This window comes from Haliotis rufescens, unplaced genomic scaffold (assembly GCF_023055435.1).
Source record: "Haliotis rufescens isolate VD_foot unplaced genomic scaffold, xgHalRufe1.0.p SCAF_6, whole genome shotgun sequence".
Lineage (NCBI taxonomy): Eukaryota > Metazoa > Mollusca > Gastropoda > Lepetellida > Haliotidae > Haliotis > Haliotis rufescens.
The window spans coordinates 36,145,419-36,170,355 of record NW_025964334.1 but is presented as its reverse complement, the minus strand read 5'-3'; the positions used below and the strand labels follow the sequence as shown (position 1 = coordinate 36,170,355).

General features: G+C 41.1%; 2 protein-coding genes across 6 annotated transcripts in view; one reads left to right on the top strand and one right to left on the bottom strand.

The window, feature by feature from the left end:
* The window catches only part of LOC124148539 (serine/arginine-rich splicing factor 7-like), a 45,780-nt gene extending 39,923 nt beyond the window's left edge, over nucleotides 1-5,857 (top strand). For all 5 annotated transcript variants that reach the window (XM_046519671.2, XM_046519672.2, XM_046519673.2 and 2 more), the window contains one exon: nucleotides 801-5,857. In XM_046519671.2, coding sequence (XP_046375627.1) covers nucleotides 801-1,380 — 580 coding nt within the window. In that variant the 3' untranslated portion in view covers nucleotides 1,381-5,857. The remainder of the gene's footprint in view (nucleotides 1-800) is intronic.
* A 5,564-nt stretch (nucleotides 5,858-11,421) lies between these two features.
* LOC124148536 (glutamate receptor ionotropic, kainate 2-like) overlaps nucleotides 11,422-24,937 on the bottom strand; it is a 23,318-nt gene continuing 9,802 nt past the window's right edge. Inside the window, exons 9-18 of the mRNA XM_048386315.1 lie at nucleotides 23,875-23,976; nucleotides 23,159-23,278; nucleotides 22,570-22,737; nucleotides 21,647-21,803; nucleotides 19,186-19,331; nucleotides 18,102-18,238; nucleotides 17,090-17,173; nucleotides 16,150-16,449; nucleotides 13,793-13,985; nucleotides 11,422-11,658 (exon numbers count right to left, since the gene is read on the bottom strand). Coding sequence (XP_048242272.1) covers nucleotides 11,554-11,658; nucleotides 13,793-13,985; nucleotides 16,150-16,449; nucleotides 17,090-17,173; nucleotides 18,102-18,238; nucleotides 19,186-19,331; nucleotides 21,647-21,803; nucleotides 22,570-22,737; nucleotides 23,159-23,278; nucleotides 23,875-23,976 — 1,512 coding nt within the window. The 3' untranslated portion in view covers nucleotides 11,422-11,553. The remainder of the gene's footprint in view (nucleotides 11,659-13,792; nucleotides 13,986-16,149; nucleotides 16,450-17,089; nucleotides 17,174-18,101; nucleotides 18,239-19,185; nucleotides 19,332-21,646; nucleotides 21,804-22,569; nucleotides 22,738-23,158; nucleotides 23,279-23,874; nucleotides 23,977-24,937) is intronic.

Below are 24,937 nucleotides of genomic sequence, written 5' to 3'. Positions count from 1 at the left end.
GAGCAAACAAAACTCTGCAGGTGTCAGTCCATCACACATGCTGCAGGTTACAATGTGAGGGATTAGTGCTTCTTCTGTTTGTCAGACAATCAGATCAACCGTTGGTCTGTCATGACCATATTCCTGCTTGTCGCAGTTGTTGATTGGGCCCAGTTCATCAAAGAACTATGACTGTTATAAGACTCTGCTAACGTAGGGGAGTTACAATCATTGTAACGCTAAGATCACTTTGTGGAACGGGACCCTGTATCACTTTGGGCATTTCCCCCAACAATCAGTTGTTGTGCTGCCACTGCTATCACTGAAATACTGCTCACTCAAATTCTGAGTTACATTTAGCAGGAGACCAAAGATGGCATCCATTTTTTAGTGGATAGAGCTCCTGCCCAGAGAGCAACAGGTCGGCAGTTTGATCCGCCGCATCGTATCAAAAGATGTTAATAGATGGGTACTTGCTGTTACCCTTCCCAATATTAAGGAGATAAAACAAGGACTGGTCGGCTCGGAGTCAGTATACTGTGTCTGAGTGGGATATTCATGTTAAGCAGCTGCATGGTATCTTAGTGGGCTAGCAATATAGAACCAGCATTTGTCCAGACTAGCACAAGCAGACAGACACGCGCATGCAAGTCGCTATATTAGGGCAATAATTTTGAATGCGACGTTAAACACTTTTTAATTTTATATCCCAAAGATCTGTGTCACAGAAAACAACAACTTAATATTGCTGATTCTAAAACCAAGCCTTTACCCAAAGATTTTCCATTTTGTTTTAATCCATGTATTTCAACCTTTCGCAGGAGTAACTCTAGATCCAAGTCTTCAAAGAAGAAGAGTTCCTCAGACAGCAAACGCAATCGCAAACACTCCCGATCGTCTCCATCCCCACGCTCAAAGTCCCCCAAAAAATCAAAATCCAAAGATGGAAAAGGTGACAGAAAAAGCTCAAAGAACCACCTTTCTGATCATGAAGACCGTAAAACTGAGAAGGAAAAGAAAACTAGAGACAATGGTGATAGAAAAGAGAAATCAAAATCGCCTATGAAAAGGCCTGTTTCGCAAGAACTGTCACCAGTGAGAGAAACGAATGGAGAAGTGAATTCAGTTGGAGATAAAAGGGAGGCAACTCTACCCGCTAAATTACCCGATCCTAATGAGGGTCGATGGGCAGATACAAGTCCTCCAGTTAAGGAGAATATGGAAGGCCGATGGGCCGATAATTCCCCGAATGAAACCAATCCAGTTGAAGATCGACTGGCCAACTCTCCCCCACGGAAATGCACTAACCCTATTGAGGGTCGATGGGCTGACACCCCCTCCCCTTCTGAGGACAACAGGAGGGACAGGGGTGGTGGGGACAGTTCTGATGGGGGTGAGTGAGAGTTGGCAATACGCGAGTGGGCATAATAGTTACAGTGAAAAATGGTGGCTATTTTATACTAATGATATCATTCCATTTGAAAGAGATTCAAAAATATAATTTCATCATATACTCCAGACTGTCATTTGGTGATGTTGCCATCAGAAGCCACATTAAGAGAATGTAGAATTGGTTGTTCGAAGATGATGGCCTCATCTCCAAGGTATGGTGCTCAGTCAGGTCAAGGTGTACCAGCCCATACATTGTCAGTACATTTTAGACTATGAACTATCAATAGCTATATTTTCCCTGCGTTAAACTAGACTTTTGACTAGTGACTATAGCTGCCGCATGGTACAATGGGTTGAACTGATTGAATTTTGTTTTGTACTCAAATCAGTGGATATGAGTCCATCTTTTAACAAATACTTTATGCTCTCATCGTGATTTGCTTGTAAATGACACAGTATTTTAACTAAGACAAAACCGGAGTGCATTGTTTTCTTGAAAGGGGACGTGGGATATCAAAGGATATATTACTCACACCACATTACGCATCCAGTATTTAGTGAAAGAAATGCCTCAAGACAATTGTATACTGTAAATCAACTAAGTATTCAGTGATAGAAATGGGCACTAGTCCTGTAGTCCTTGCCAAACTGCCCAATAGTTAAGGTATCTCAAGGACGAGAAGAAATTTGCCCTTTTTAAGGGTTTTGCTTTGTGTTATCATTATTAGGACTATCGGACTAAAACTGTTAGTTTCTAATGCTGGTATTTTCCCAAGAACACCGTTTCATAGACCAATAACCCAACAGAGGTAATGTTTTGTTCTATGGTCATTTAATATTGCAGTATTATGAAGTATTTTTGGTTTCTATGCTTGAATATCATTCTTTTATCATATCATAGAATATTAAGGAAGGGAGGTAACTCTCAATGCATAATTTTCAACACAAATTGCAATACCAATCCCTAACCATCAAGGTAAAATCACTTGGAGTCAAGATCAATTTCTTGTTTATAATTAGTGGATTTACTGTAAAAGTGGAAGAATGTCAAATGTGGTTGGTTGTCGGCGTCACCTTTTGTGCAATGGATGGATGCATCAAGATACTTGCATCCGCGATATAATTACACAATGTTTGCTTGTATAGTTTTAGAATGTTTTTCTTGTTAATACAAGCTCACAGGTGGTCCAATGGTCTGAGTACCTGGTAGCTGCAATTTGATGAGCAGAGTTGTGCCTCTTAGTCAAACCAGGATCCGATATTCAGTGGTTCAAGTCACAGTCTTGCGCTGATTATGATCCTTGATCTGGCAATACTATAACCATCCTAGTGGGTTTCCCTTCATTTACAACGGAACAACCCGTCAAAACATCTTCCGACCCTGCACATTTTTTCATTTACACTCTATGCCCTTTCATTGCATAAATAACCAGAGCTTCAGGCCAGATTTTTTAAAGTTCTCAGTTACCAGATTTTTTAATGAAAAATTCGTTTTTTTCTGCAAACATTTTCTTATAATACTACTCAAAAGAAGTTAAAGAACACCCAATATTTTCATTGGCCATGGGTAATCAGGTGGTCTTTAACTTCTTTTGAGTAGTATATGTTGCCGTATGTGCAGTGTTTGGTATGTTTACTTCATCAGTTAACCTGTTGTAAGTTTAATCTATTGAATGTTCGATCTTGTTTCATGGTGAAAAAGTTTGAAATTGGCACAGTAGAGAAAATAGTTCTTTTTGTGCCATTTTTCAGTTTTTCTTGCCTAATAGTTCGATCACAGAAATGTACTCAGGATTTCTACATCATAGTATGTAGCACAGAGCGATGCAAGTATCTTGACACACATTGTACATAGGGTTGAAACAGTACATCGGTGCATTGTGAGTTTTTATGTGACGATACGGTATGTCATACTGTTTTTTCTGTATCGATACAAGACGATACACTTGCTTAAATGAATTACTACTCTCTTAAAGACCCTTGGTGTTTTTCTCGCTCAAATATTGCAACATGTTGAAATTAGCATTTTAAGTTCACTACTAAAAATAGGCGCTACAAACGTGTCTACAACTATCTCTCCCGTTTAAACCTTCTCTGAAATATTTATGTATCAAGAGGTTTTACGTAAATATGCATATCACAATGCGTATCATATCCTGACCCATGTATCGTGATGCGTATCGTATCGTGACCTCGCTGTATTGTTTCACCCCTAATGTACCGCATGGTACTGTATGAGAGCACCAGAGTATTCCTGTTAGAGACTTGTGCCAATATGTGTTTCCACTTGTTCCTGCAAGTCAGTTCCACAGTTGTCTGTTCGCACTGTCTGCCCATGTGTAGTGTCCAGAACTGTGTACTGGTTTACTGTACCAAATCATGTTACTCAGATTGTTAAGAGAACCGTTTCAGGGAGCACTTCAAAAGTTAATAAAAGGATTTTTAAAATAATTACTCAATTTTTGAGTATTACCCTGAGGATCTGAATGGTGAAATTGTTGACCTTCTCAAATATGTTCTGTTGTCAATTGAACCAACTTTGCAATGGTTTTATGATGGTGAAAGCTTTAATAAAAGTAAGTCCAGCCTTTCTCTCAACTTTCGAACTGCTCCCTAACCTTTATCCCTGATGTTATTCTGGACGATGTTTGAGAGCCCTATTGTTTTGTCATTGTAAATTTGTAATATTCTGTACAAATTTTCTGCGTGATGAAAGTATGGAATTTTTATAGATCATGGTCATTTTATGAAAAGAACTGTTTGTCTGTTACGGTTGTGTTCATGTATTTTTCATTTATTGTGTTCAAACGTAGAAAATGTACAAATGGAATTCAGATTATTTATTTGTATTGGGCTTCTAATAGGACATATGGTTCTCTTGCACCTCTTTCTCCAGGATTATATGATGCAGGCAGTTCTGCTTCATGACAAGAAATGAACCTTCTTGCACTGAAAGCTTGCATACATTTCCCCCCTTTTAAGCTTATCTTATCTGTCAGTTCAACTGTACTTATCGCACATACCTCCCTTAAAATGTTTTAGATCTTTAATGACTCCGGAAACCATTGCTTTGAAACTGAAACTTTTCAAGGATGACCCAACCAATGGCGTCTATGATGTGTTTGTTGTTTAACGCCACACTTGGCAATATTCCAGCAAAATGATGGAGGCCTGTAAATAATGGAGTTTGGACCAGACAATCCAGTGATTAGGATCTTGAGCATTGATCTACACAACTGGGATTCATTGACATGCATCAACCAACTCAGTGAATCTGACCACCCGATCCCCTTAGTCACCCACTTACAACAAGCATGGGTTATAGGTAGCTGAAGACAAATTCTTACCCAGATCTTTACAGGATCAGTGTCAATGAAGTGCTAAATAGTCCTTGTTTTCATGGAGGAATATCATTTTGGTCATTTACTTCATTTCATGTATAATTGTGAAATGTGATACACATTAGTATCTGGAATAACACAATTTTTATCTCCCCTGAAACCTCTATATTTAGGGCTGAAGTTTGGTGTATAAATATCCAATCAATGCGTCTAAAAAGTGCTCACATAAATCACATCCAATTCAAGACATAGATATCATGTTGCCCACATGGAAGTTGTAATTTGTGCAGTTTTCTAAGCCGTTTCTGCATGTATCGTTATGAAATATTCATATTGTTTTGGTCGATCAAAGGTCCTGTTACTTATTTGCCTTATTCCAGTGAGGGCTTGGTTTAGCTATATAAAACATACACCAACCTTTGCAACCTATTTCAGAGAAATGCAACCTAATATTTATGTTTACATGCACCAAGTGCATGTCAAACATTTGTGTCTGACTAACCCTTACTGGACCACACACATCGGTCTCAAGACACACTCAAAACCACTTAAGTTTATTTACTACACTACGTAACTGATCCCTGTGTTACGTGTAATTTGTCATACTTTCTTGTTCTTGATGTCTTGAAATTGTGGGTATTTCAAGATTATGTGCACGTTCCTATTACATTTTACCGCAATGCATCACTAATTTATGGGACACTGGCAGCAGACCAGGCTGTTTCAACTTTGATATCTGTATTGGACCAGTGTGCAACCTGGTTTTGGTTAGTGCTACTTGGTTTTTATGTCAACATGCACCTGAAGCAAGTTGAATAAAGTTCCTTAAATCGAGCCCTGCCAGTAAAAGTGTGAGCTACAGTGTCATGTGATTCTATTTATGGTGGTGCGGAGAACCATATGTCTTTATATCTGCAGCTTCAACTCACTGACATAATTGCTTTCTAGTCTGTAACTGTAACCTTATCCTTACAAGATTATTTGTATTTGTTAAGTTGTTGTTGAATAGGGTGAATGGCAAGTGTTAGCTTGCCATGCAGATGGATGTGGGTTCACTTCCCATTGGGCTCAGTGTGGGAGCCCTAGTCCCTGGTATGATTGTGATTTTTCTATGATACTTGAATAAAAACTGTGGTATAGTATAACTGACTGACTCTAGTTATTTTGTTCCAACCCTATAAACCTCATATAAATTGTTGAACAACTTTGATAGTTATTCTCGTTTCTAATGGATTTTCTTTACAAAATACACATGCACGTTTGAAAAAATCACTTTCCTAAACAACAGCTATTTTGTAAAAGAAATCATATTTTATTCTATCATATATATATTTTTTATGTAAAGAGCCTATTCTAAACAGTTATGTAAAGATCGTATTCTAAACAGTTATGTAAAGAGCCTATTCTAAACAGTTATGTAAAGAGACTATTCTAAACAGTTATGTAAAGAGCCTATCCTAAACAGTTATGTAAAGAGTGTATTCTAAACAGTTATGTAAAGTAGCCTATTCTAAACACATGTAAAGAGCCTATTCTAAACACATGTAAAGGGCCTATTCTAAACAGTTATGTAAAGATCGTATTCTAAACAGTTATGTAAAGAGCCTATTCTAAACAGTTATGTAAAGAGACTATTCTAAACAGTTATGTAAAGAGCCTATCCTAAACAGTTATGTAAAGAGCCTATTCTAAACAGTTATGTAAAGTAGCCTATTCTAAACACATGTAAAGAGCCTATTCTAAATAGTTATGAACAGTAGCCTATTCTAAACACTTATGTAAAGAGACTATTCTAAAAACTTATGTAAAGTAGCCTATTCTAAACACATGTAAAGAGCCTATTCTAAACAGTTATGTAAAGAGACTATTCTAAACAGTTATGTAAAGTAGCCTATTCTAAACACTTATGTCAAGAGCCTATTCTAAACAGTTATGTAAAGTAGCCTATTCTAAACACATGTAAAGAGCCTATTCTAAACACATGTAAAGGGCCTATTCTAAACAGTTATGTAAAGATCGTATTCTAAACAGTTATGTAAAGAGCCTATTCTAAACAGTTATGTAAAGAGACTATTCTAAACAGTTATGTAAAGAGCCTATCCTAAACAGTTATGTAAAGAGCCTATTCTAAACAGTTATGTAAAGTAGCCTATTCTAAACACATGTAAAGAGCCTATTCTAAATAGTTATGAACAGTAGCCTATTCTAAACACTTATGTAAAGAGACTATTCTAAAAACTTATGTAAAGTAGCCTATTCTAAACACATGTAAAGAGCCTATTCTAAACAGTTATGTAAAGAGACTATTCTAAACAGTTATGTAAAGTAGCCTATTCTAAACACTTATGTCAAGAGCCTATTCTAAACAGTTATGTAAAGAGACTATTCTAAACAGTTATGTAAAGAGCCTATTCTAAACACATGTAAAGAGCCTATTCTAAACACTCATGTAAAGGGCCTGTGAAGCAGCAGGAATATTGATGACAGGTTTTTAGCATTTACTTACTCAGTCACTAGGCTCTGTAAGTCTGAGGACACTAATTTCTTTCTGAAATCAGCTTGAAATCAGCAAAAGTATTATTCTACAAATGTGATATCCTTGGACGTCAGACAATCCATGTTCACACAATCAAAGCTTGACTTGGGTACACATGACCGAGGTATTACCTCCAGCTGGCATCCTGTGAAATGTTGGGCCATACCTTTTCTATTTTGGGGGTAGCACGGGTGGGCCAGTCGTCTTAGGCGCCGCGATTCGCTGTGCAGAGTTGCGTCCCTTGGGCACGTCAGAAACCTATGATCGTAGATTCAAATCCCGGTTCGCCCCAATTATGTTTCTAGGTTTGTCAGCGCCATACCCATGCTCCTGGGTTTCACCAAAGTGGTAAACGTCTGAGGCCTGCATCACTTCAGGCTTACCTCCCACATCAAGCTGACACGCCGTGATATAACTGGAATACTGTTAAAAGCGGCGTTAAACACAACTCACTCACTCACTCACTCACTTTTCCTTTTTTTATTCATGGACTTTTAGGTCAATATGTGCTGGAAGAATAAAATCTTCAATAAAGCATGGAGGGGTTTAATATCAGCATATCTTAAATCAAATTTACAGTTTTATTTTCGTTTACTTTTTGACTCATTGATGACATGGGATCAGTGTGCACTGAATTTTCATTCTCAGCTCCCTGGGGAGCATACAATCGAAGTATTAATGGTTGTATATTATACCTGTCCTCCAAAACCATTCATTTGTTGTACTTCTTGTTACCCTGTCTGGCGCTAGGCATTAAGGGGCTAAAACAAGGACTGGTCGGCTCGGAGTCAGTATACTGTGTCTGAGTGGGGTATTCATGTTAAACTGCGGCATGGTATGTCAGTGTGCTAGCACTATATATCGGCATCAGTCCGGACTAGTACAAGCAGCCACACACACACACACACATACACGTGCATGCACGTCGCTATATAAGTGCAATAATCTTGGACGCGACGTTAAACCCCATTTCACCTCACCTCACCAATAAACAAAGTAAAGTGTTGATGTTGATGTGCAGTGAATGTTTACTGCATAAAGCCAAAGCCTGGCATAATAATATATTTTTAATTCCTAACGTATGATATTTAGGATGCAACACATTCGGCATATAATCTCCGTTATAGTCCTTGGGAGTGAATGTTGCCTTAAAGCCACAGATGGCAATATTCTAGCTGTATCACGTGGGCATGAAAGTAATCAAGTCTAGGGCTGAAAGCATGAGACATGATACATGGGCACGATATCGGCCGAGTCCAGTAATTAACAAAATTGTTCAAAGAACAAATTCTCCATTTCAATGTAATCATTTTCACTAAAACAATTCCAAGTCTGCGGACGCACCAAGAGACTGTGGAGAGCGGAAGGCTGGAGGATCACCTCACACCAAAAGAGGTACTTAGTTACCCTGCCTGGCGCTCGGCGTTATGGGGATAAAACAAGGACTTCTTGGCTCGTAGTCGGTACATGCCCTAGTGGGATATCCAAGTAAAAATGCGGCATGGTAACTCAGTGGGCTAGCACTATGAAACCAGCAAAAATTCGGACTAGTGCAAGCAGCCACACGGACACGTGCATGATGTTAAACCCCATTGCACCTCAACACCTCCAAGAGACTGACTGCTAAGAATGAGTGAGTGAGTATGGTTTTACGCCGCTTTTAGCAATATTCCAGCCATATCACGGTAGCGAACATACTACGGCATATGTACACAATAAACAAGGACCCGTGAAGATCCGGGGTAGAATAGGTCTTTAGCAACCCATGCTTGCCGTAAAATGCAACTATGCTTGTCGTAAGAGGTGACTAACAGGATCGGGTGGTCAGGTTCGCTGACCTGGTTCATGCATGTTATCGTATCCCAATTGCGTGGATCGATACTCATGATGTCAATCACCGGATTGTCTGGTCCAGACTCCATTATTTACAGACCGCCGTCACATAGCTGGAATATTGCTGAGTGCGGCGTTAAACAACAAAGAAAGAAAGTCTGACCAACCGACCCCGTTTGTCGCCTCTTCCGACAAGAATTGTCGCCTCTTCCGACAAGCATGGGTTTCTGAATTCTAACCGAGATCTTCACAGGTCAGTTTACATGTCATGGCATGGGAGATAACTATAGTAATATATAGGTATCGGGTGTTCTTTAACTTCTTTTGAGTTGTATATTTGCACAGAATATGGATATAAACGTTAACTGGTATACAAGATCAACAAATTGTCCATTAGTGCTATCCCGTTCACTACCAGTATTTTAATCATATAAGAAAAAGAATTTATGGATCTACAATCTTTATTATGAGGAACACAGAGTTTCGGAGTATATACTTACTCCTTCGTCAGGTGAATGAAGGAGTAAGTATATACTCCGAAACTTTGTGTTCCTCAAAATAAAGAATGTAGATCCATAAATTCTCTTCCTTTTGTGTATCACTTCTAAATGCCTTTCAAAGACTTGATTAATCATATATACTACAGTCTACACTAATCATATACTCAAACAGCTACTCACAAACTTTCGTCTATTTCGAGACGTTTTTAAACTATAAACTGATTATAATAAATTCTAATTAATCAGGAAAGTGTTTGGTCAATTAGTACTATATATTTGTGGGATAATTAGATAAATAAATTCAGGGATGAGTTTTGATTATCTTCTTCAGTGATTACGTCAGAAGGTCCCCCGCTTCGGTTCATGTTGACCGCAACGGCTACTTGTAATAAAACTACAAATATCACCAAATCGCACATTTAGCATGTTTACTCAACAACAAAAGTTCCTGTGACACCAATATTTTAGTGTATTTTTCAAACAAGTAAAGTTTGGTTTTCAAAAATGTAGTACATGAATGGAATCAAGTCACAAAAACGCAATTGCTACAGAAAAGCATGCATTCTATGCAAAAGTTGACTTTTATGCAAGCCCCATGCATTTCACTACCCAAGAATGGGTATAAAAACATGTGCGTTAACGGGATTCCATATGCATTGTTTAACAACCACTCAGAAAAACAACAAAATTACCCAATTATTCAACAATACGAAATGCCGAAAATGAGCGTCTGCGATCCATTGATATGCTTGAAGCAGGATCGAGTGATGTTGCAAGACAATTTAACGTCCACAGAAACACCATTTGGTGTTTATGGCAACGTTGGCAACAGACGAATGCAGTCAGAGACCATCCTCGGAGTGGCAGGCCACGCGTAACCAATAATTGACAAGACAACTGGATTCGAACAACACCTACGAAATCGATTCCAGCCAGCAACAGTGACTGCAAGAAGCATCCCTGGCCATTGACGAATATCTTCACAAACCGTACGTCGTCGCCTCAGATGTGCAGGGATTGTTGCCAGAAGACCGGCCAGACGTCCCATTTTGACAGGAAACCACCGTCAAGCACATCTACAGTGGTGCTGACAATGTCTAAGCTGGGCGGCCATGCAGTGGGGACAAGTTCCATTCACTGGAGTCTCGTGTTCACCTCAGCCACAGCGATGGACGGATTCGAGTGTACCGACGTCGAGGTGAACGTTACGTCAATCATTGTGTCATGGAAGAAGATCGGTTCGGGGGCGTGGGATTACAGCAAGACAAAGGACCCGTTTGATAGTGGTAGAGGGAAATCTCAATGGACAGCACTACCGCGACGAGATCGTCGGCCCTGTTGTTCTACCGTTTTTGCGTCGTCATGGCCCAGGCATAACCTTTCAACATGACAACGCCCGGCCTCATATTGCTCGACTTGTTCAGGAATCTCTTCAACAAAACGACGTGAATGTCATCCCCTGGCCGGCTCGCTCCCCTGATCTCTCACCAATCGAGCACATGTGGGATGAGATGGATCGGCGCCTTCGACGACAACCACGTGTTACACAGACACTCCAGGAAATTGCTGCAGTAGATATGGACAGATATCCCACAGGACTTTGTGCGACGCCTGGTCCATCGCCTGGTCCTGGTTTGGATCGCAACCAGAGGTGGACACACAAGCTATTGATATATAAATTGACATTTTGGCATGTTCATGGATTTTTTTTATGAAATCACGCATTTTCTGAAGTCAATATGGCAAATTAAACCATTTGAACACTTACAGGAGTCTTTTATCTGTTGCAAACCGGAATTGTTTCAGATTTGGTAAAAAACATAACTTTGTATTAAATCTTATTCAATGTCACAGGAACTTTTGCTTTTCAGTATATTTGACTACATCGAGAAATGACTCTTGTGAAGACTTGTGAAAAACTACTATCTACTATCCATAAAATATTATATTAAAGCCAATACATCAAAATTAATCAATATTCCTTCTTGTCTATATCGGCGACGGCCTCCACAGCCTGCGGGAGGAACCCCTCGCTCAACGTCGTGGGCCTCTGGAGGTCCTCCTTCACGTCTTTTTCCTGGAAGTCAAAGTTGGAAAAAAGGAAATATAATTCTGCCATGAATTTGAAAAATACACGATTCCGGTTGGTCAGACAAAATTTTCAAATTTCAATAACAACCACTGATGGCGACCGCATAACCACGGAAGCTATCAGTTGTAGGAATGTACTTCTTACTCTGTCATGACCGGAGAGCTATTCAAATAATGGCATTGACAAATGTAGGCACCCTTTTAAAATCATATCTTTGTTCTCGCTGCCGCTAAACAACGAACTGAGGACATCCAATAAGGGGTCACGTCAGAAGGATCTTTCATCTGACCAATCAGAGCGTCGCTTACCAAATTATGAAAGTGACAGTCGGAATGGGATTTCTAATCATGCAACCACGAAAATCTTAACATGTGGTATTTCGAACGATAGTTACGGGCTTAACGGCTGAATCCATACAATCTAGACCATCTATTAGCCATTCCAGAATGTTCTTTTGTTCAGGTTTCAAATTCTTAATCGAGAATTTGTCAAAATATGTTTCGGAGCGTAGTCGCCAATTTGAAATTAGTGCCGTAAAGCACGAGAAAGCTGCCTTTTGATTGGCTAATGTCGACTTCTTGTCAGTCATTCCATTGGTCGGTCAAAGTTCTCGCAAGGTCGGTCTGACGTGACCCGTAATGGGGTGTTCTCAGATCTTTGTTTAGCGGTAGCGAGAACTGAGATCTGATTTTAATGAGATTGCAAATGTAGCTTACACGATGCATTGTGGTTTCTACAATGTTGCAATATAGACAGACAGACAGACAGACAGGTAGGAGTGCCCACTTAATGATACGAAGATGTTCTACTACACACATTTAATGCCTATCTCACATGCGCGTCAAACATATTGATTTAATAAAACAATGTTATATCTATTTGTATATCTATTTTGTACAAAAGCTGATATTGTGACAAATCTACTCAAAACATTTGACGTAATCCACGCTACTGTTCTCACTATCACTGCCAACCCCACAGAGTTCATGTTTTATATACTCACCGCCAAAAAAACACGAACCATAGAAACATATAGAGAAGTATGTACGTTAAGAAGAGATTTCTTTCCAATGTGTACCAATTAATGACAAAACTAACAATCATGATCAGTCAAGTGTTACCACAGAGTGACTTAAATTTGTATTCTTATCACGATATGCTGCACGTGATTTCCAAACTTTACACGCTAATCCTGCACGAGACAAATGGTGCATCTCGAGTAATGGATCTATGACGTCACATATGATGCGTTCATGAGCGTCGGTTTACACAACAATACCACTCTGTTCGTATGTGCATCGAACCAATCTAATATCTCTTGAACATGAGTAAGTCTTCCTATTGTAGCCAACATGTATGGTATTCGCGGTTCTTTTGGCGTTGAGTATATTTGCGGAATTGTGATAAAGATGTGAGATTCCAAATGATAAATTCAAATTAATTGTTAAGCTATGCCTATCTCCAATACACAGTATTTGCTTATCTCCTAATTCGAGGGCAATGGGGTAGCCTAGTGGTCAAAGCGTTCACTCGTCACGCCGAAGATCCGGGTTCGATTCCCCACATGGATACATTATACGATTCTACATTTCTGGTGACGCCGTGATATTGCTGGAATATTGCTAAAAGCGGCGTACACTCTCACTCACTTACTCCTAATTGGTCTCAAACTAATTTGGCTGTCTTAGCATTTTAGTTCAAGTTGTTAAAATAAAACTTTCTTTGTCTGCTAAGTCAAATCGTATTTTGCCTTCTTGTCTAACAGTTGATGATTATCCTGATAAAGAAATAGTGAGACCTCACACGTGGCACGTCGTTCAACGTGGACTGCACCTAGACTCCAAGTCCCGAATACCCGTATTGTAATCACCCTATGTTTCCATTGCCTACCCTTACCCGTGTTGACACGGATAAACACACGAACACGTGATTTTAATGCAACGCACCCCTAGAACTGAGCATCCAACCGATAAGTTATTTGCCCATATAACACCGACCATGGCTCTTTCCCCACGAAACACCGACAAAGGGTATTTCCCATATGACGCCAACTAGTGTATCCCCCATGTAACGCCGACAAGCCGTTTCCCCATATAACGCAGACCAGCTATTTCCCCACCTTCTTTCTTTTCCTGTCCTCGACACATGTGTTAATCCTCTCAATGACCTCCACGATGACGGCGAGGACGACGAAGGCCCCGAGGACCATGAAGACGCCGTACATGTGGGTGACCTCCAGCTCCTTAGTGGCCTTGTTGGTGACTGACCGTGTGTCCGTGTCTGTCGTACAGTTGGTACGGGACGTCCACCACCTGGACACAGACGGTCATAGAGTACTACTTGTGTACAAACACATGCATACACTTCAAACATACACTTGGACAATACGCTCTCCTTAAATAATAGACCGCCTCCCAGGTGTAGTGGATAGAGTGTCCGTGTCTGTCGTACAGTTGGTACGGGACGTCCACCACCTGGACACAGACGGTCTTAGAGTACTACTTGTGTACAAACACATGCATACACTTCAAACATACACTTGGACAATACGCTCTCCTTAAATAATAGACCGCCTCCCAAGTGTAGTGGATAGAGTGTCCGTGTCTGTCGTACAGTTGGTACGGGACGTCCACCACCTGGACACAGACGGTCTTAGAGTACTACTTGTGTACAAACACATGCATACACTTCAAACATACACTTGGACAATACGCTCTCCTTAAATAATAGACCGCCTCCCAAGTGTAGTGGATAGAGTGTCCGTGTCTGTCGTACAGTTGGTACGGGACGTCCACCACCTGGACACAGACGGTCTTAGAGTACTACTTGTGTACAAACACATGCATACACTTCAAACATACACTTGGACAATACGCTCTCCTTAAATAATAGACCGCCTCCCAAGTGTAGTGGATAGAGTGTCCGTGTCTGTCGTACAGTTGGTACGGGACGTCCACCACCTGGACACAGACGGTCTTAGAGTACTACTTGTGTACAAACACATGCATACACTTCAAACATACACTTGGACAATACGCCCTCCTTAAGTAATAGACCGCCTCCCAGGTGTAGTGGATAGAGTGTCTGCCCGGGGAGTGGTTGGTCGGTGATTCGATCCCCAACCGCGTTATACTACAAGATGGTACTAGTTGTTTACCTGCCTGGCTCTTGGCATACAGGGGATAAAACCAGGACTGGTCGGCTCGGAGTGAGTGTAATGTGTCTGAATGGGGTATCTATGTGAAACTGCGTCCTAGGATCTCAGAGGACTAAAACTAGAATTCGTCCGAACGAACGAACAAACACACACAAACAAACAAACACATATTACAAACACACACACACACACACACACACACACACACACACACACACACACACACACACACGTTGCTTTATCAGTGCAAAGATCTTGAACGCTACCTTAAACCCAATTTTACCTCATCCCACCTTCAATAATATTATTGGCAAAAAATCTCGGATATTGTATGCGGCTTATCCATCCCCTGTTATCAAGTGTATTATATCTCCCATGTATTGTCATAAGTACCCTGGGCCCTCCCGTAACCATAGTTGCGTGTTGAGTCAAATTTGAATCGCACGTCACTAAAATAGCCATCCAATCAATTTACACATTCATGCGAAAAAAATATGTTGGTTGTACTTTGGTCAAGTGTATTTGTCATATTTGAAAGGAGAATAAATACCCTGGACAATCGAAGATGATTGTGGGTGAAACATGATTGGTTGACTTCACTTTGGCTTGACTTTGTTTGTCTGAGCACAAAACCTATCGTAGTCCCAGCATTTCCTATCTAAGAGGAAACAAACTTGTTGCAGAACAACTTTTACAATACCTCGATATTGGCAAATCTAACCTTATTTGTGGAATCGTATATGAAATCACATCACAACTAGTTCAGAGAAACCACCACTCACAACTGTAATAACAGCCCCAGTCTACTGAACCGTAGTTATAATGTAGACCACTCCCTTACGCTGTGAATATAATAAAAGCTACAAACCCTTTCCATATTAAGGAAGAGAATTTATGGATGCGAGCTTCTTTTCTATTTGAAACACAACGTGTCATACTAAAGAAGTCGACATCCATAAATTCTACTCCTTATGTGTATCACTTCTAAATGCCCTTCAAAGACCTTTCCATATTCTTAAGAAACCTCTGCCACTTTTACACGGACCATTTTGATACAGCTGCAATATTTCCGACTGCGCTGTTGACAATGAAACGACCTTCAATCACAGACCCGTAGGAGCGTTTCTCAGAAAAATATGTCCATGCTCATGGCCCATGTCAGCAACATGTTTGTAGATGGTGGACAAAAGGTGGAGGGGTTGAGCCAAATTCTTTTAAAATAAAATCGGTGGGGAAAAGTAGGGCGCCGGGCGGGGCAACTATCGGCCTGAGTAAAAAATTGGCATGTGTCTCCCACCATAACGCCACGATAGACTTACCTTTTAATGAGGGTATCTAGTTTCCCTTCCTCCTTCAGAGAGAGCAGCGCTCTGTTGACATCGTCCTTGTAAGGAGCCCCGCGTGGGAAGCCCAGGCTGAAATCCTTCTGACCAAAGTTCTGCTCAATGGACTCCAGTTCGCAATGCCGCAGTGCGTAGTAGTCGTTGACGACTTTTTCAGCAATGAACACGTATGTCCCTTCCTTCACCGACTCAATTATCATGTTGGTGTCAGACCACAACGTACCTTCCACTTTCATAAATGCCCACATACGCTCATACGGGTCCTCCTTGGCATTTCTGCAACCAAAGGTAGTTAAGTTAGACCATGTGCTATAGTGAGTGAGTAGGGTTATACGCCACTTTCAGCAATATTCCAGCAATATCACGGCGGAGAACACCACAGATGGGCTTCACACATTGTACCCATGTGAGAATCGAACCCAGGTCTCCGGCGTGACGAACAATCAATACCATTCCTTCATTATTGTTTTTTATGTAGAATAAGGCACAAAGTGATGTTTTCTCAAACTGACAACTTATTCATTTATTTTGCAAAATAACATAATCAAAAGGTGGGGAAAATGCCGGAATGTTTAAGTCTTACGATTAAGCATCCAAAAGGAAAAGGTTTCTTTTCCATCCAGCGATTTATCTTTTTTTTTAACCGGAAAAAAAATCTCATAAAGTTTTGGCGTTCACATTACAGACACGGTTACTTTCCAATGTAGCAATTAACTTATATTCTTTTATTGTGTCTAAAAATAACCTGAGGCCGGAAAACACCATTTCTAAATTCATACCAGTGGATACTGGCATGGCAAGGGATGCAACTCTGCTCAATTTTACACTTCTGGGCCTTCCGAGCCCCCTCCCTGGTGTAACAGAGTCCACAGCTACCCCTTAACTACAATGGTCTCAATGACATCTGGTTACCTACTCGAAGAAGGTCATCAGATTGCTGTTCATCCTCACGCCATACAACAACTCCGTCTGGCCGGCCAGGTCGTACACTGTTCGGATCCTGGAATAATACATGTATTGTTGAGGATCAGTTTAGTTCAACACTGAAAGGCCACAGGCCCATTGTACAATTCTATTTTCGGGAGTGGTGGCAAATACGTTTAACAGTTCATATTCTGATTAATATAGCATGAAAAATGAACGTTGATTTCTCAGTTGTTGACATGATCCATATAATGTTTTTGTTGAGTGGGAATATATGTAGCATATCTCATGGTCGGTCTAAGAGTGTTCCATGTCATTACGCCAACACACCATCCATTCAGAGTTTTTACCGAAATTCATAAAATGCCAAAGATCAATCCGTTGATTCCAATTAGTTTTATGGACATTGTACGCCTTTTCGTGACGGGTGTGGGAAGGTGGTACTGCTTCATTGTCTGAAATGATGGGCAGTAGAGCACCTGAACCAGATTTCCTTTATTTATTGACTCAAATGCTGCACACTAAAGAAGACGGACGAAATGCACTTGTCCTGTATCTATACGTGTATTTATTGTTCCTAAAACACGAGAAAGCTTGGAGGAACTGACAATGATATATAGTGGCTTCAGTAGGCGTTTACGGAAACAAAGACAGTACCTGATGCAGATGACAGAGCAACACGCATCTTCAAATACTGGTTGTAGAACCTTGTTTACCGTTTTAGTCAATGGTAAGTCTGCATCTGCTTTCAAAAAGCCATCGTAGCGCTACGATGGCTGTCGTAACTCCCTTCCTCTAACATAGATTTGCAATTGTCTTAGCGCTATGGTCGCCTTCTGAAACGCAGCCCCGTCTTGTTCCATATCGTTTCCACTTTCTGTCTGGACCTGAGAAGCGATGTCTGATCCCGAGCATACAAGATGTATTATGCATGGGACCGTGTAAGCTGATGCCAAGTAAAGGGGGAGTTTGTATTTTTAAGATTTGTGGAATCAGACCTCTACCTGTTATCTATCTGTTGTAGAGTGAGGTAGGCGGCCAGATTGGCGGTGTAGGCGGCGTCGATGATGAGGACGCAGAACCAGAAGAAGGCAATGATGGTCCTCATGGACGTCGTCTGGGGGGAATACTCTGTGGTGCCCTGGAATTATGGAAATTCTGTGACTTGTGTCACCTACATAAAAACCTGTTACAGACACAGCTACACACATATCAGTAGTTGCCTTGAGGGCAGATACGTTACAACCCGTGAATGTGGAGAACCATCAGCACAAACCTAGGATCCTTGGAGTAGAAATGCCGCTGTGATCTGGAATAATGTTAAAGCGGCGTAAAACCATACTCACTCACTTACCCTGTACAACTTTCAATGACTCAAAAAATCCTTACATATGTTGTATGTAATATGTTATCTGTTCTTGAGACCTTTGTGAAGACGATACAAGACTAGCTGGTACAGAAGGTAGGAGGTGATCACATGTCTAATCTTCGATGCGGTTTGTGTGCACTCAAAGTTGACCATCTTTTTAAGGAGTCGTGGAATCGCCCTCGTACAGTTACAGTTTTGTTCATGTTTATACACAAATTATCACTCTAAAAGCGACAAAACCTTATCCATAATCCGTTGTCCGAATCCGACTACTGTATATCATGAGCATGTGTTTATGAATCACTATGAAATCGTGATGATTACAGGTGTTCGCGAAAAGGCGATCATAACCTGCCCGGCCGGTGGCACCCGTCACAAACACATACAAAGGCAACTCAATTGTTCACCTAAAAACACACGAAAACATATGATTCAAGTTTGTTTGTTGTTTATTTGTTGGTTGGATTTTTAATGCCGCACTCACCAATATTCCAGCTATATGACGGCGGACTGTAAATAATCGAGTCTGAACCAGACAATCCAGTGATTTGACCAAGACCAAGTCAGCGAGCCTGACCACCCGATCCCCCGTCAGACGCCACGCTGCGTGGGACGCTGGGTTGTTTTTTTAAAGAACAATTCTGATCTTTTTATGGTATGTGGTCAAAATAGGGAATTGCATCGTTAAGTTATGTCATGAAATAACCACCAATACGCACCTGCAGTAGGACATTAACGGAATACCACAGACTCTCCTTGAGGTCGAACCTCTGCTCGCTGTTCTCCTGGGTGTAGTCGAACCGGCTCATGGTGTACAGGGCAGTCCCTGCTACCAGTATAAACCCCAGGATCATGAACCATAAGCCTGAGCCAACACGAAGTGATAGTATAGAATAGTGACGACACAGACAACGAGTAAAGATGCATATGAGTTGCGGCTTATCTTTTCCGTATTATTATCTTCAAGGGCAAATTATCTGTGATCATGTATGTATTTTTACAAATACTAAAATATTCTTTATCTTTTGAAGACTTAATGTGCAATGATATTTGATTTGACCTAAGTGGTTTTATTTAAAGCTGAAGAAAACATAGTTTAATTCAAACAAATTCGTAATTTAAAAATCGAAATATGTTGATCACGTTGTATGTCCTTCACACAAGTCATGACAAATGCCTAGATTTTCCTATCAGAGATGTGCCCTAACCCTAACCTGGTGTGAATGTGTGTGTGTGTGTGTGTGTGTGTGTGTGTGTGTGTGTGTGTGTGTGTGTGTGTGTGTGTGTGTGTGTGCGCGCGTGCGTGTGTGTGTGCGTGCGTGTGTGTCTGTGTGTATGTGCGTGTGTGCGTGTGCGTGTGTGTGTGTGTGTGTGTGTGCATCAGGAAATACATGTAAGCAGTCATGTAGTGTACACTGTTTGAAATAAATCAGGAGGCACAAAGCAATGAAGAAGATTAATGTGCTCAGCTTGTGACAGCTTGTATACTCCGAAGGGAGCTGAGAATATAAATTTAGACTGTAGAATGTTGATCAAGGGAATATGTACGTTTGTTAGGTGCATATTATTGTTAGAGCCGACTGTTCACAGGGTCTCAATAAGGCCAAAGGAGCCAAACTGAAATGAAACTGTTGAAGGATCTCTCGCCAATAAGAAAAGTAAAGGACTTATGCTTCAACAATAAAGAATGTCCAAGAGGCCTAACTTCACCATAACAGAAGGTTGAAGGACCTCTACTGCACATTACAGAAAGTTAAAGGACCTCTACTTCACCATTACAGAAAGTTAAAGGACCTCTACTTCATCATTACAGAAAGTTATAGGACCTCTACTTCACCATTACAGAAAGGTAAAGGTCCTCAACTTCACCAATACAAAAAGTTAAAGGACCTCTACTTCACCATTACAGAAAGTTAAAGGACCTCTACTTCACCATTACAGAAAGTTGAAGGTCCTCCACTTCACCATTATAGAAAGTTAAAGAACCTCCACTTCACAAATACAGAAAGTTAAAGGACCTCCACTTCACAAATACAGAAAGTTAAAGGTTCTTTACTGCACCAATACAGAAAGTTAAAGGATCACTACCTCACCAATACAGAAAGTAAGGACCTCTACTCCACCATTACAGAAAGTAAAGACCTCTACTTCGCAAATACAGAAAGTTAAAGGACCTCCACTTCACCATTACAGAAAGTTAAAGGCTCTCTACCGCACCAATACAAATAAGTTAAAGGACCTCTACTTCACAAATGCAGAAAATTAAAGGACCTCTACTTCACAATACAGAAAATTAAAGGACCTCTACTTCACAAATGCAGAAAATTAAAGGACCTCTACTTCACCAATGCAGAAAGTTAAAGGAGCTCCACTTCACCAGTGCAGAAAATTAAAGGACCTCTACTTAACAATACAGAAAATTAAAGGACCTCTACTTCACAAATGCAGAAAATTAAAGGACCTCTACTTCACCAATGCAGAAAGTTAAAGGACCTCCACTTCACCATCACAGAAAGTTAAAGGACTTCTACTTCACCATTACAGAAAGTTAAAGGACCTCTTATGCACCAATAAAGAAAAATAAAGGACTTCTACTTCACCAATACAGAAATAAAAGGACCTCTACTCCACCAATACAGAAAGTAAGGACCTCTACTCCACCAATACAGAAATTAAAGGACCTCTACTTCACCATTACAGGAAGTTAAAGGACCTCTACTTCACCAATACAGAAAGTAAGGACCTCTACTCCACCAATACAAAAAGTAAGGACCTCTACTCCACCAATACAGAAATTAAAGGACCTCTACTTCACCATTACAGGAAGTTAAAGGACCTCTACTTCACCAATACAGAAAGTAAGGACCTCTACTCCACCAATACAGAAAGTAAGGACCTCTACTCCACCAATACAGAAAGTAAGGACCTCTACTCCACCAATACAGAAAGTAAGGACCTCTACTTCACCAATACAGAAAGTCAGGACCTCTACTCCACTAATACAGAAAGCAAGGACCTCTACTTCACCAATACATTAAGTAAGGACCTCTTCTTCACCAATGCAGAAAGTTAAAGGACCTCTACTTCACCAATGCAGAAAGTTAAAGGACCTCTACTTCACCAATGCAGAAAGTTAAAGGACCTCCAATTCACCAATGCAGAAAGTTAAAGGAGCTGTACCCATGGAGAAGGGTCCGAGGAAGAGAAAGTAGGTCTTGGAGTTGGTGGCCCTTCTGGACAGGATGCTGGCGGTGGTGGAGAGGATTGTGTGGGAGAAGGCGATCACCTCCTCAGTCTCCGCCGTCACCTCCAGGTCCCCAATAGCCATGGAAGCATTCTGAAAATGGATCACGGTCAGTTAGGAACGACCATTCAATAATCTGGGCGAGGGGGCTGGTGTTCACTGACCACCCGATCCATCATGTGTCTGACCACCCGATCCATCATCTGGCTGACCACCCGATCCATCATGTGTCTGACCACCCGATCCATCATGTGTCTGACCATCCGATCCATCAAGTCACTGACCACCCGATCCATCAAGTGTCTGACCACTCGATCCATCAAGTGTCTGACCACCCGATCCATCAAGTGTCTGACCACCCAATCCATCAAGTGTCTGACCACCCAATCCATCAAGTGTCTGACCACCCGATCCATCAAGTGTCTGACTACCCAATCCATCAAGTGTCTGACCACTCGATCCATCAAGTGTCTGACCACCCGATCCATCAAGTGTCTGACCACCCAATCCATCAAGTGTCTGACCACCCAATCCATCAAGTGTCTGACCACCCGATCGATCAAGTGTCTTCTTACGACAAACATGTTCCTATTTTGCTGGGGACCTATGTACCTGTTTGTTATCACATTAAATGACATAGCGTTGTAACTGTCATTGATATTTTGTTTGTATTTAGTCGTAACGGCCATGTTGTTTCCAAATGATAAGAGTGCCTTCTATATTATCATAACGCAAGTAAACTCGCGTACATGTAGGCTTACCGTTCTCGTCTACAATGAACTAAATCATATGAATATCATTATTCCCGAATATGGCTGTTTACGAAGGTACTGGTAGCGTTATGGCGTGGCTGACGTACCCCCGTGAGAAGCTCCACAACCATAGCGTCAGACTTGTTAAAGTGGGCGCTTTCTTCGACGTCGTATATCTCATAGGTGAAGTTCACCTTCCTCGAGATCATCTCCAGAAGGTCGACGTTGAAACCTTCGTACTTCCCCTCGAAGTTCTTCATCACAAAGGGCTCGCGCTGCAGATACAACATTGTTACATTGTCTACAAATGAAAACAACCCCGATCTGGTCCAGGCCCAGCAACAAGACAACAATATTTTTAATGTGTTACATAAAGGTGAACATATTGCAGATGATATGTTACCTTCCTTCTTTAAATGTTTCAATCCAAGCCTTTTATCAAATAATGTCGAATGTATCTAATTTCATACACAAACATTATCAGGTTATCACAGAATTTTAAACAATCGGTACGAACCATGTCGTCAACTGTTTTATGTGGCTCTACAGAGTTGTGCCCCTTTTATCAAAAAAATTTGAACCATGTCTTCAACTGTTACTCCGCAGATAATTACTTGTCACGCACTCACTCACTCACTATCTCACTCACTCACTCACTCACTCACTCACTCACTCAGATGATCTGAAACTGCTTACTAAGCGTGCCACGACTCTCAGCTTTTCCACCCACTGACTGCCCCGAGTAGCGCTGTTATGTACGGTCACGTTCTTCATCCGAATCTTCGCCGTGCCATTCATGAAGGTGCACTTACCCACCTGCAATGCCAACCACATTAATGAGTAAGTAGAATTTATCGTTATTGTCAGCATGATGTGTCGCTCAGGAAAAGAGTTCATGCATCTTCGAGTTCAAATATCCACCATCCTCCCATTACGATACACACGTCGGACCCACTGGCCACAAGTATGATAACTTCGTTTCCTTCTTGTGCCTAATAGTCAGCTTGGGGTGTATACTCCCAATGGAGTCGAGAATGGTATTGACCAGGGTAATAGTGTGGAAGATAGAGCATGATAATGTACTTATTGGTAGTAGTAGTTTCGTTTGTTTGGTTGTTTGTTGTTTAACGCCACACCCAGCAATATTCTAGTTCTATGACGACGGTCTGTATATAATCGAATCTGGACCAGACAATCCACTGATTGACATCATGAGCATCGATCTACGCAATTGCAATACGCTGACATGCATCAACCAAGTCAGCGAGCCTGACCACCCGTTCCCGTTAGTCGCCTCTTACGACAATTAGTAGTAGTAGTAGTAGTAGTAGTAGTAGTAGTAGTAGTAGTAGTGGTAGTAGTAGTAGTAGTAGTAGTACATATAATGTTAATGTACAACGTTTACCAGATACCGTTTTCAGGCTCTGTCTGTAGCAGAGGATGTCGACGGAGTAGTTGCTGCGGTCACGGTTGTGCCACATGTACTGCCCCAGTGCCCCTTGGTAAGGCGATACCTGTTGAAAAACAATCGAAGGCTTATATTATCAAGCGTTGGAGGTGAGATCAGCTGAAATGGGGTTTAACGTCGCGTTCAAGGTTATTTGACGCATACGTGCACGCACGTGTGTATGTAGCTGTTGGACTAGACCGGTCTGTTAGTGCTTCCACACTGAGGTACCATGCAGCACTTTAACCTTGATACCCCACTCACATTATATCTGAGCCGACCAGTCTTTGTTTTATTCCGTTAATGCTGAGCGGCAGGGTAACAACATGTTTTAACGTCTTTAGGAATGATGCGGTCAGGAACCACCGACCTTCCACTCTCTGGGCAGACCCTCTATCCTCGGAGTTACATGTTAGGGAATATGTGCAGGGGCGCTGATTTTAGGGAAAAGATAACATTGGACAACATTGCAAGTGTCAAGGGACACACAGAAATGTTTTCACACGATATATCCTTTTACGGATCAAATCGGATCAGCATCCTGGCGACGAACGCTTTAATCACTCGGTTTACAAACCTCGCATAATGATGTACAGTACGTACCTTAAGTAAAAGCACCAAGGTTTTATTGGTATTCAGAGTAGCCCAAACAATGGAATCGACAAATTCAACATTTAAACTCATAAACCACGAGTCATTGTACAGTTTGGACACCCATGTGTGAAAAGGTTGATCACGTCCATCTTCCCGTTTCCACCCTTGCCGAACTAGGCTGGAATTATGGAGTTATATTTTGGCTGGATTAACGAGTCTACGCATAGTCCAATCAAAATCGCGTAACGAAATCGTCACCTGGTTCGTAAAGTGCCGTGCAGATTTCGGTCGATTGCAGGATTTGCAAAGCACCTGTACCGCCAACTCGGCGTCAACAGATATTTCCCAAATCTTTTCATGTTTTTAATTAAGATGCTCACCTGATTTGATTCACGAATAAGAGACGTTTTATCACAATATAGATTTTGGTTATA